Below are 12139 nucleotides of genomic sequence, written 5' to 3' on the forward strand. Positions count from 1 at the left end.
ATACAAACAACTTTACTAGAAATCTCTTGCACACATTTACTAAACCCATATAGAAAAACCCATAAAATTAGAAATAGTCAATTACTAAACAATAATGTGAAAATTGCAAAAATGATAAAACCCGACCAAAAAAAGAAGAGAAAAGAACTGAGAAAGAAAGACCGAAAGAGAGAGAGAAATCAAATCCTGAAGGAGAGAGAAATTTTTTTCTATGACGGAGGGGGAGAGGGAGCTTCGGGGTTGCTGGCAGGGGTTCTTTTGTTGCTGATCTACAGCAGAGTGACTCGCTCAACATCGACAAGGCAAGAACAGAGCAAAGAGAGGCGCTGAGGGGCTTCGGTGCACGAGAAGGAAGAACTGAGAGGCAGATGTCTTTTAGGGCTTTTAGTTGATTGTTATGCTCAAACCAGGATCAACAGTGAGTGGTTTGTCCAGTTGTCAAAATCTTGCTTTTTTTTTTTTTTTTTTTTTTTTTTTTTAAATTTTTTGTTGTCTATTCTCTGTATGTGTGCGTGTTTCTCTTTTTAGAATTTAAAAATGGATGAGACTATGAAACAATTCCAAGAGGGCTTAATTGAGCTTGAAACTGAAGCTGAGCATCTTCTTTTAGCTCGCCATCAGGTATTTTTCTCAAACTCACTGCTTTGTTTGGAGCATTTTGTTATGTTACTAAGAAAGTGTGGGAAAATACAAAGACATTTGACATTTGAAGCTTGAGGACAACTTCTATTTACTCTTTTAAGACAAGTCTGTTAATTTAGAACTCAATATTGAAACATTAATGCTTAAGAACACAAAATTATAAATTTTTGCTGTTATTAGGGAACTGAGAAGCAAAATTGCAAAGCTCAACTAAGTCCAATACAAGTTGTTTGGCTCGGTTGAGTTAATAACCCTATTTTTTATTTACTTGAAGAAAAAATTTTAATTTGTTGTTGTTTGGTTGTTTTTTTCCCTCTTTGATTAAAATTATGTTTACCTAAAGAAAGGGGAAGGGAAAGGAAAGGAATTAGAGAAGAAAATAATTCAAAATTCTTCCTTGGAAGTAAACAAAAATTTTCTCTTCAAAATAGGTGAGATTTGGAGAGAAAAATTGGTTGCAAGGTGGGCTATGACTTGTGGAGTTTTGTTTTCCGATCTTTTGGGATGCATAGGGTTTAGCAGAGTAGGTGATTGATTTATTGCTTGGTTGGAGAAAATGGGTGGTAAACATTCATCAGACATATGGAAAATGTTTCCTTTGAGTTTGATGTGGACTATATGGGGAGAACGCAATAGGCATATATTCAAGGATGAGAATCACACAGGAAATAAGTTGCTTGTATTTTTTCTAGTTCCTTATTTGGTTGGTCTCAAGGCATGGGGTTTTACGAATAGGGATTCTATTGTTGTGTTTTTAGATGCACTGCCGTTTGTAGATAATTTTTTTAATTTCTTGTAATTCTTTAGGCTTTTCGTGTTCATTTTACATGAAGTAGCCTCTTTTTAATAAATTATTATTACCTGTTGTTAAAGACGAGAATAAAATAATATAGAGAAGTGGTAGCAAAACAAAGAGAAAACACAAGGGATTACGTGGTTTGGCTAACGGCCTACATCCACAGGATATAGCCATGGCGGCTACATCTTTACTGTATTCTCAAGTGTTGATTACAATGAACCATATAGGGCAGGTATAAGAGCTAGGGTTAGCCCTACATGGGCTTACAATATATTGGGCCTCTTGACCATTTTACATTAACATAAACTCAATGTCTTCAACACCTATAAAAAAAAGAAAAATTTATTTCTTCTTTTTACTTTAAAGGAGGTAATATAGCTTTTTATTTATTTTTCTTTCTTTCTTTTTTGTGCCTGTGTATGTGTGATGGATAAATCTTACTTTCTTTGTGAGGACATGAAGGGTTACTGATTCCTTTGATGAAAATGTAGCTAGTTGAAAATGACAGAGTGAGGAATGGGAATAGGGAGGCGCTTACTGCATTGAGGAAGAGGGTTCGGACGAAAAAACTAGCGTTCCATCTCCTTTTGAGTCAATAATGAGAGATATTGGGGCTCCCGAATCCAGGCCCTTGGTGAAGGAGGTATGTACCACCTGTGGCAACCATGACTCTAATGAGCGGACATGGATAATGTTCCCTGGGACTGATCTCATTGGTAGGATTCCATTTCATGCTGCTCATACCATCTTGGAGACAAGTTTTTCTCAAACCTTTCTTATTTTATTGCAATTGCGTGTTTAAGTTGCTTTTTAACATGGTAGTTATAGATATACACACACTCATCACATACCAAATGAGGTGATTTAGTAAGGAGTTCCTACGCTTACTAAGTTTTTGAGTATGTTGAGTTGTTGAAGAAATACAAAATTAACATACATCAGAAATGAAACTTTTGTTCTTTCTAGAATTTGTGCTCTTTTGTCATGAGGGTGATTTTGTAATATATACGTGTGTCTGTGTGTGCGCACACGCGTGCGTGTCCATATGAAAATTGTCTCTGTTACTCAAATATTACTTGCATACTACCGTAAGTAAGCCTCTTTCTATAAATATTAACTCAAGTCAAACAATAGCTCTATTCCAACTCTCCTGGTAATCTAACCAAATTAAATTTTGAATTCCTCCATCCAGGACAAATAAATTAAAGTTTTTAAATTTGATTTCTCTGCATTGTTTGTTCCCCTAGTAAACAATAACATTTTGGATTCATTTGAGAAACAATAGAGAAGGCTTAAAATTTTAATTTGTTAGAGATACTTGTAATATATAGAATACGACCAATTAAGAAGCAATGACAGGCCTGATACTAATAGGTATTAGATTGATTGTTTTGGATTCTTGAACCCGTATCTTGGAACTCAGAACCCTGTTTTGATAATTCACATGGTCAACTAAATTTGTCTAATGATAAGTTGATATCTGAAGTTAGTTACAAAATATATATATATATATATATATATATATTGGGTGCATGTGTAGCTTACCAATAAAAAACTAGTTACAAATAAAGGAATAGCTAGATGTTTTATATGTTCAAGTATCAAACATTCCATGATAATGTCATTGTATTATTGGCTTGATATATTGGTTTTTATCCCTGATTTCAATAATGGGGATTGTTGTCAATTACATATCCAAAAAAAATGGTGATTGTTGTCAAGGCTATTGTTTTGTTGGTCTTATAGCAGTTCTTAACAACTTACAATGCCCGGTTTGCAATTTGTGCTAGAAAAAGCATTGTGACTCTCCCTAAATGCATGCCATATGATCTTGGATGCAAGGTCAGATTGAGTTTATAACAGTTGGATCACAAAATCAAGATTTTGTTGTGTCCTATTACAAACTGATATCTAGATGAATCTCCTTCTTGTGTCGTTGTAACATCTAATATTTATGATGTGGTGATGGAAGATTAATTTGCCACTGCTTTGCAATTTTTTTATCCAAGATTTATTTTATTTTTATGGGAAAATGTGTGAAGTTCGTTAGAATAATGGTTAAGTGATTTAATTCACCTTTCCTATTAGTTTAAGTTTTGGGGACTGGTGATAGTTTATCATTTATTAAGGCTCCACCTCCCCTTTAAAAATTAAAAATTCCATGGGTACTCACTTATTGAGGGAGAAATTGGGTCCGTACATTAGGGATTGTATTAGAATAATGATTATGTGACTAAATTCACTTATTTCTTATTCGGTTAAGCTTTTGGGACTAGCAGTAGTTTATCAAAGTCCGATTGAAGCAAGATTCGTATGATTTTAAAGATATAGTTATAAGAATTCTAGGCTTAAAACAATTTTTAACTTGGGTTTCTATTTTACAAGTTATGGTTAGTTTTATGAGGCAAGATTTTTCCTCCAAATTACTAGCTGGCATTTTTTAAAATAAGCCACTTGCCATTGGGTCTTATGAGAATCACATGATTTTTTATTTGATAGGCTAGAATCACATGATTTTTTTTAAGACTTAACAATGATTGCCTGTTAAGCCTATAATGTTTTTTTTTTTTCCTGGTTCTCTCTCCAATCTCACTTTCCCTAAGTCGCAACTAATCTTTATCATTGTCAATCCCCATTTGCTAAGAATTCATCTAGTAAAAAATGCCGCACCTTTACCAAATAAGATCACTGGTCTCTTCATGTTTCTAAGCAATGATGTTGTTTTCTTGGGATGGGCTTGGGCCACGGAATAGGGAATTCAGGAGACTTGTGTGGCTTGGATTGAGAAGTTGGAAGAGGGCTTGATGGATTCAATGTGATTGAGCTATCACTATGATGACGGCTCATTAATTAAGGCCAACAAGCTCTATATTTTGTGCACATGGGTGAGAGATTTCCTAGTGAGGGAAGTGCACATGGGTGGGCTTGCAGGGAATTTTGGGTCCAATAAGACCATGGAGGAGCTATAGCACAATTCTACTAGCCAAGCCTTAAGTGAGATGTCACCAAGATAATTGGCCAGAGTTGCCAATGTCAACTGGCCAAACATTGTAAGCAAAATGTTGGCCTTTACACCCCTTTACTGGTGCTAGATTGCCCTAGGTAGGATGTAAGCATGGATTTTGTGCTAGGTCTCTCTTGCACCCTTAGGAAGCATGACTTTGCTCTTGTGACTATGGATAAGTTATCCAAAATGGCCCAATCATTCCCTATTCTGAGACCTCTAATGTCTCCAAGGTTGTCAAACTTTATTTCGATGAAATTGTCAAACTATATGGCCTCCCCAAAAACATAGTCTGATAGAGACATTGGGTTAATGAATTATTTTTAGAAAACTGTTTGGCCCATAGAAAGAAAAAAGTTGAAATTCTCTACGGCTTACCATCTTGCAACATATGGCCAGACTGAGGTTGTTAATAAGAACCTTAGGAACATTTTAAGGTGTCTTGTAGGTGAACATGCTAGGAACTTGTATTCTATTCTCCCTACGGCCTGATTTGCATGCAATGCTCTATCAATAGAATCATAGGCATGAGTTTGTTTGAGGTTGTGCATGGTTGGTAGGCTAGGAAACCTTTAGGTCTCCTCCCCATATCCCCTCATGTTTGAGTGTCTGAGTCAACCAAAGCTTTTGGATGGCTTGTCCATGACTTGCATCATGACATCAACAAATGTATTCAAGCAAGTAATAAACAAGGATTTTACTAACGTGTGCCCTAAGAGCATACATTAAACTATCCATTTTTGGAAATATTTTCTCGGAAATTGAAAAAGCTATCAATATTTTTTCAATTCCCAAGAAAATATTTCCAAATATAGATGGTTTAATGTGTGCCCTAAGGGCACACATTAACCAAACTCAATAAACAATATAAAATTTAGGTTGATTCTCATCATCGACATTTAGAATTTAACATATCAGATTATGTCATGGTTCATTATTTAGGCTTGAGAAGTATCCTTTAGGAATAGTTAGGAAATTGCAAGCTCGCAGTGCTGGACCGTTTAAGGTGCTAAAGCTAATTGGACCAAATGTGTATGTTATTGATATTAACACAACTCTTAGCATTGTTATTATAATTTTTTTATAAGTAACAAAAGTTCATCAATCAAAAAAGAGAATACCCAGGTACACTAGAGGTGTTCTTGAGTAGCAGTTCATCAAACTCGCAAATTACTAAAATTAAATCAGATAAATTAGAACAGGGAGGAGAAATTTAAGCAGTACTCCAATCCAGCAAAGAATGAAGGAGGGATTTAATTTCAAATATAGACCTTTCATTTCCCTCAAAGCATCTCACATTCCGTTCTTACCAAAGGCACCACATAACACAGTGAGGCACAACCCTCTGGAAGACGATATTTCTATGCGGGGAAAGAGAGGTGAGAAAAGAAAGCAAGAGCGAGAGTAACCCCTTACTTGAATTATTTCAAGTATAGGACTAACATTTTTTGCCAAACTACAAAACCGCCTTTTTTTTCTACTGAATTTTCGTGAGGCTCTCACCTCAAGCACCTTACAGCCTTATTTAAGGTGCTCAACTAGGCTCTAAAGGCAAGCACTTTACTAAAGGCACCTCGTAGGCTTCAATGGTGCTTTAGTAGCACCTCACCTCGCCTGATCGTCTAGGCGAGTGCCTAGCTCGCGTGTGACTGCACTGCTTTCAGGTTCAAAATGTGTTGATACATGTATACAAGTATCTGGGGACCATCAAATATGATTTATTTCTTCTAAATTATTTTCCTGCCCAAATATATGATATTTTAAAGAATTATTGGATGGGTTTCATGGGTGACCAAATAGTATCAATATCTTGGATATGCTGCTAATATAGCTCCATCATGGGAAAAGAATTCCACCTGAAAGGAGTGGATTCAAGGTAGTGGAACAATGTTGTGAAGTTGCACAGGAAAGGATTCTTAGGATTCTTTGATAACATTTAGCTGCATTTGCTTACAAAATGGGCAGCTAAAAACTGTTTTCAGTTTGGCAGTAAACCAGTCATCCAGGTGGCCTATGAGAAGGGATAAAGGACAGACTCTTCAAGAATCAAGTGTTGTTGAGATAATTAATTCTCCTTATTCTCAAATGGAACCTCCTTCCTTATAATAGCAAGGCTGAAGGTGAGGTAATGGGTTCAAGACCCAACTTTCTAATTAAAAAAATTATAAATTATCCACATACTTTTTTTTCTTCATTTATAATCTTACAAGTGGTTGGTTCATAGAAAATAAAATTAGTTTTCTATCTAATGGTTTATGTTATTGCTTAAGTTACTCAATGTTGCTGATAGTGTTTTGATCTTGATAGTCATTATTGTCAAGAAAAATGTTTCTTCACTTTATATATAAGATAATTAATATTGTGGATAATTTGGGCCTTGTTCTTGTAATGTAGATCAAGCACAACTTGACTTTGTTGCAAAAAGACTACAGAGCTATATGAAAGAGAAGTCCCTTTTGATTTCAGAAAGAGGTGCCATTGCTGACAGGATCAGTCCAGGGGTACTCAAATCTCTCATAACCCTCTCAGACAAACCAAAGTAAGTGGTGATTTTGGAAATATAGTCTACGTCATGGCAATAACCTCACCTCTAGTCCCCCTGTGGAAATTGCACTTATTTCTTCTCCATCTCACAATTGTAACATTCACATTTACCTGGTATGAAATTATGTATAGACTAGTTTTGAATGTTTTCTCCTAATGCTGCTCGTGAGGGTTGCCAATTGTAGCATTTGACTCCATGTTAGTAATGATAGAAAATTTAGAAGTTAATGTTTGTTTGATCTTCCTTAATCTTCATGGTTATACTTCTTTTTTGGGTCCTACTTTGTGGTTACACTTTTGTTTAGAACACTTATGCTTGTCAGTGATCAGCATATCATACACACCTGGTAACAGTATTTTTATGACACACTTGAATGTACCAGCCTTGTTCCTGAAATGCGTAGAAAAAGACGGTGTATCATTACCTACTGTAGATGATACAAGTCAAGTTATACAAAATAATATGATGGTCCAAATGTGGCCATCAAGATAAGATCTCCATTTCCTTGACTTGTATCATGGTGTGCACACCATGTGCACACCATGATACAAGTCAAGTTATACAAAGTAGTAAACCTATTTTTTTAGCAAGTACATGTGGTGTTATGTGTAAATGCTGAAATTTAATCACATATTGACAGCCAAACATATTATGAAACTGGATGTGAATGTCGTTATATGATTGAATTGATAATATAATATATTTTTACAAGACTATTGCAAAAATTAGCAATATATTTTAATTTTTTTAGTAAATTTGGCTTTTATCCCAAGAAATAGAATCCCTATACTTTTTTTATTTTTTTTTTATTTTACAACCACACATTTTTTTTGTTACTTATTATTTAGGGAGGTGCCATTAGACCAAGTCGGTCATCTTAAAGCAAAACAATTACAGAGTCCAACATTTTATTTATTTATATTTTTCTAGGGACACCCAGATGGTAGACTTAATGTATTTGAAGGACATGAGTAAAAGCCTAGGTAGCATCACATTCTTAATTATATGAAGAAAAAAAATGATGAACATAAATTTTTTTTTTTTTTTGTTTTTTTAAATATAATATCTCAAACGTTCTGGAAGTGTATTTGCATCTATTCTGTTCACTGCTATTAAGGAAAAGGTTCCATTGCATGGTGCATGGTGACACAATCTGTAACTGGCATGTTGACACATTGCATGGTGGTGACACAATTTGTAATTGTAAGAGGTTGCTCTCTCATCATCATCGATCATCACTCTCATCTCTATTTTTTATTACTGCATGTCACTCTTCCATCTTGCTTCCACATCCCATAGTTTTCTCTCTCTCTATATATATCACCCATGTTTCAACTTCTACTCTCTCTCTCTAGTTCTCTAGCTTGAAGAACCATACTTTTCAAATGGCAAAAAACCCAGTTACAGTTCCAGTTGCTGGCGTGGCTGGTATATATACCATTCCTTCCTTATTATATGACTTTATTTTCAATATATGTACTCTTTTGTTTTGGAAGCTTAGAAAATGTGGGAAATGAAATATGATTTTCAAATTAATAAAATGAAATATTTATTTATTCTTTATTATGAATCTTATATTATATGATAAAGAAAGCAAAAGCACCTCTCAACTAAGTCTAGCACAACCATTTTAGCTTGGTTGAGGTGGTTCAAAGTGGGTCTTACATTCAATGGAAGTTTCATTCTCATTTTTTTCCTTTGATTGGAAAACAAACAAATGGATGGGTTCTTTTATTTCATGACATTTTTGTTTTTTGGTCACAAATGTTTTCAAAATTTATCTACAAACAATATTTTAATTATTTATCTTCAAAATTATCCATAACTTCATTGGGAAATCCTGTTTTCTATTCAGTTCACGACTTCCTGCAATGCTGTTCTGTGATATAATTCTTAATGCAACTGTTTAAATTCGTGATTATCTTTGTGATGAGTTTAAGTGCCATTTTTGTAGATAATCTAAAGAAGTCCTAAAAGTTTTAGGTGCTTTGCTGTTGTTATAATCATTATTATCTTAATATACATTTTAGTCTTTTCCAAATAGTGGGAAAGAATGAAAATTGAAAGAAAAGCTTGATTTACAACAATATGACTGTTGTTACATGTCAGTAATTATGTTAAGGAGCAAGTGTATTTGATTTTCAATTGTATATGTTGGCGATTCTTTCTTCTAGACATGATAATATCTAGTTTTTGTATCTGTAGCTCAAAATTTTGATTTTGTTCAACAGGGCAAATAGGTTATGCCATTGTTCCAATGATTGCAAGGGGAATCATGCTGGGTCCTAATCAGCCTGTGATTCTGTACTTGCTTGATATTGAACAGGCGGCTGAATCCTTGAATGGGATAAGTATGGAATTGACTGATGCTGCCTTTCCTCTTCTGAAAGGTATGTCCCTTATCTTGAGAGCTAATTCTAGGTAGGTAGAATTATTCTCTCCCTTGAAGTTTCTTAAATTGTATCATGAATATGGTTCAATAGGTGTGGTTGCTACCACAGACGTTGTTGAAGCTTGTAGAGATGTCAATATTGCTGTTATGCTTGGTGGATCCCCACGGAAGGAAATTACGTTGAGGAAGGATATGTTGTCTACAAATGCGTCTATTTACAAGGCTCAAGCTTTGATCTTGGAGGAGCATGTTGCTGCAGATTGCAAGGTGACCATATAACTGCACTTGAGAGTGTAGATATATGATTTTAGAGACACCCATTAGCTTGTAAAAAACTATTGATTTCAGCATCCTGTTCTGTTACCATTAGCTTGTAAAAATATGTCCTGGTACATTCCTCTTCTCACTTGTTAGAACTATGGTTAAGTGATTAAACTTATCATTTCTTGAGAGTTTAAGCTTTTGGGATAATCAGTAATTTAATATAGTATCAAGATAGGAGATCTAAGCTCGATCCCTATCTTCACTCTAACTCCTATTATAAAATGTTAAATTCCTACTTGTTGGGCCCCAACTTATTAAGAGGAAGTTTAGGGCCACAAGTGAGAGGGAATGTTAAAATTATGGTTAAGTGATTAAACTCACTATTTCCTGAGATCTTAAGCTTTTGGGACAATCATTAATTTAACATCACTATCATTTCTTGTTCATACTCTTTGGCATGGATCTATTGCTTCTATTCTATTCAGTAGTAATTGCTTTGTACCATGCCTTTCGGCATGTTCTCTGACCTTACCTACTTTGGTTGTTGATGCAATCTGAATGTTTATATCTTAGTTATTGTCACCGGAGAGACGCTAGTACTCAAGTTAGTAACGTTGTTGAGCAACCTGATCTAGAGTTCCTTTAAATCTTAAGACTAATTGATCAGATATTCTTTATATGTCATGGCGTTTAAATACTATTTCACTAGAAAGAAAATATTTCGAAGTCACAAAAGAGAAGTGTCTGTCCTCTCTGTCAAGATTAGAGAAGTATATGTAACCATATAACTAGTTCCCCAGCCCCCTCTGCCACTCTGAAAATAGAAGAAAAAGAAACTGTTATCAAAATGTACCATTTAGGACAATCTTAAAAATTCAAAATATTTGTGTGTCTGTTTATTAATCCTCTCAAACGTTGTCATTAATCCTTTCAAACGTTGTGTCTTTATGTGCTATTGTTGACAACATAATTGTGCTTTTTCAAGTCTAGTTTCCAACTTATTATGAACATATTTAGTGAAAACACGGATTTCCAACAAGTCTGTTTCCAACTTATTTGTTCAACTCTGACAACATGCATCCCCTTACTACCCTCGTAATCTATAAAAAAATATTATATAAATATTCAGCAAAAACCAGATTTCTAATTATTACAAATCTTGGAAGATTGAAATATTTTAGAGTTTTTTTATTTTCCTCAATGATGTGCAGTTAATTTTGGAATTGATATTGTTGACTAAGTTGATGCGTTTTCATTGCATATATTATGCAGGTGTTAGTTGTTGCCAACCCAGCAAACGCTAATGCCCTCATCTTAAAACAATTTGCTCCTTCAATCTCAAAGGAAAACATCACATGCCTAACACGACTTGATCACAACAGAGCATTGGGCCAAATAGCTGACAGGCTAAAGGTTCATGTTAGTGATGTCAAGAACGTAATCATCTAGGGAAATCACTCTATAACTCAATATCTAGACGTCAATCATGCGACTTTCACCGCCAGAAATGGAGAGAGACCAGTCAGAGGACATGTTGCTGACGGTCATTGGTATCTCAACATATCCAACATGTTTATTTATTACCACTTTCACATGTTTAAATTACTTGGAAACATGGGTTGATAAACTACTTTAAACTTTTCAAATGGGAGGTATAGTAACATAGGTATAGTAACAAAGTTCTATAACAATTATGCTATAATATATGTACAATATTCTTTAAAACCATCTTACATAAAACATTACAATATTATCCGTACATCGCATAGACCAACTTACTAATTGAATTAAACAAAAAAGCCATACATATAAACCTATAAATTAAATAAGACTTACTTATTAATAGAAGAAAACCCAGCCCATACCCAACAATTATATAATTACTAAAATACCCTTGACTATAGAATAACTAAATAAATATTGTGGGTCCGAGAGGTTTGCAATCCGGCCCAAACTCTATCTGGGCCCAGGGCCTGTGCCGAGGAGGTTTCTTGCCGAAGACGAATGGTCAGTGGCCGAGGTAGCAAGGGGAACGGCAGAGAACTTACCCTGTCCTCGGCATTCCAGAGCTTCGATGGAAAGATCAACACCATGGTGTAGGCAATCCCCAAACAGCCCCCCCCAAGGGGATGTGAACGGAATGGGGCCCATAGGGAAGCGGGGTGTGAAATTGGACCAAGGAAAATGCGTCCCCTCTTCAGTAAATGCACCTGCCGACACCCAGAGTTGATTAATGAGAAAAGACATTTGGACGGTGTAAACTTCGATCCACGCAACTAATAGAAAGTTAGATGGGACGGTTGATGGGATGGATACAGAAATAAGCTCCTGCCTGACCTACAAGTGGAGGGTCAGGATCAACCAAGACGGACTATATAATAAAAAGGAAGGTGCACCAACAGGGGGGCTGGGAAAAAATGGCCAAAAACGAGAGCCTCCCAGCCCACCTCCAGGAGAAGTACTCTAGGGGTGACGATCGTTTAACCTTGTATG

At 35.3% G+C, this 12139-nt stretch overlaps 1 protein-coding gene and 1 pseudogene across 2 annotated transcripts; both read left to right on the plus strand.

Moving 5' to 3' along the window:
* Positions 1 to 135: 135 nt before the first annotated feature.
* Positions 136 to 5254, plus strand: LOC115971291 (annotated as a pseudogene). Its single transcript, XR_004087295.1, has 3 exons — positions 136 to 418; positions 529 to 621; positions 1933 to 5254. The product of XR_004087295.1 is annotated as an uncharacterized LOC115971291 (transcript).
* On the plus strand, positions 2069 to 11307 carry LOC115971289 (malate dehydrogenase, cytoplasmic-like). Its single transcript, XM_031091112.1, has 7 exons — positions 2069 to 2157; positions 6428 to 6565; positions 6840 to 6984; positions 8346 to 8418; positions 9222 to 9380; positions 9474 to 9649; positions 10919 to 11307. The coding sequence occupies exons 4-7, from the start codon at positions 8376 to 8378 to the stop codon at positions 11093 to 11095; spliced, it is 555 nt and encodes a 184-aa protein (XP_030946972.1). The 5' UTR covers positions 2069 to 2157; positions 6428 to 6565; positions 6840 to 6984; positions 8346 to 8375; the 3' UTR covers positions 11096 to 11307.
* Positions 11308 to 12139: the final 832 nt, after the last annotated feature.

The sequence above is a fragment of the Quercus lobata genome, chromosome 12, assembly GCF_001633185.2.
Source record: "Quercus lobata isolate SW786 chromosome 12, ValleyOak3.0 Primary Assembly, whole genome shotgun sequence".
In the NCBI taxonomy this organism is placed as follows: domain Eukaryota; kingdom Viridiplantae; phylum Streptophyta; class Magnoliopsida; order Fagales; family Fagaceae; genus Quercus; species Quercus lobata.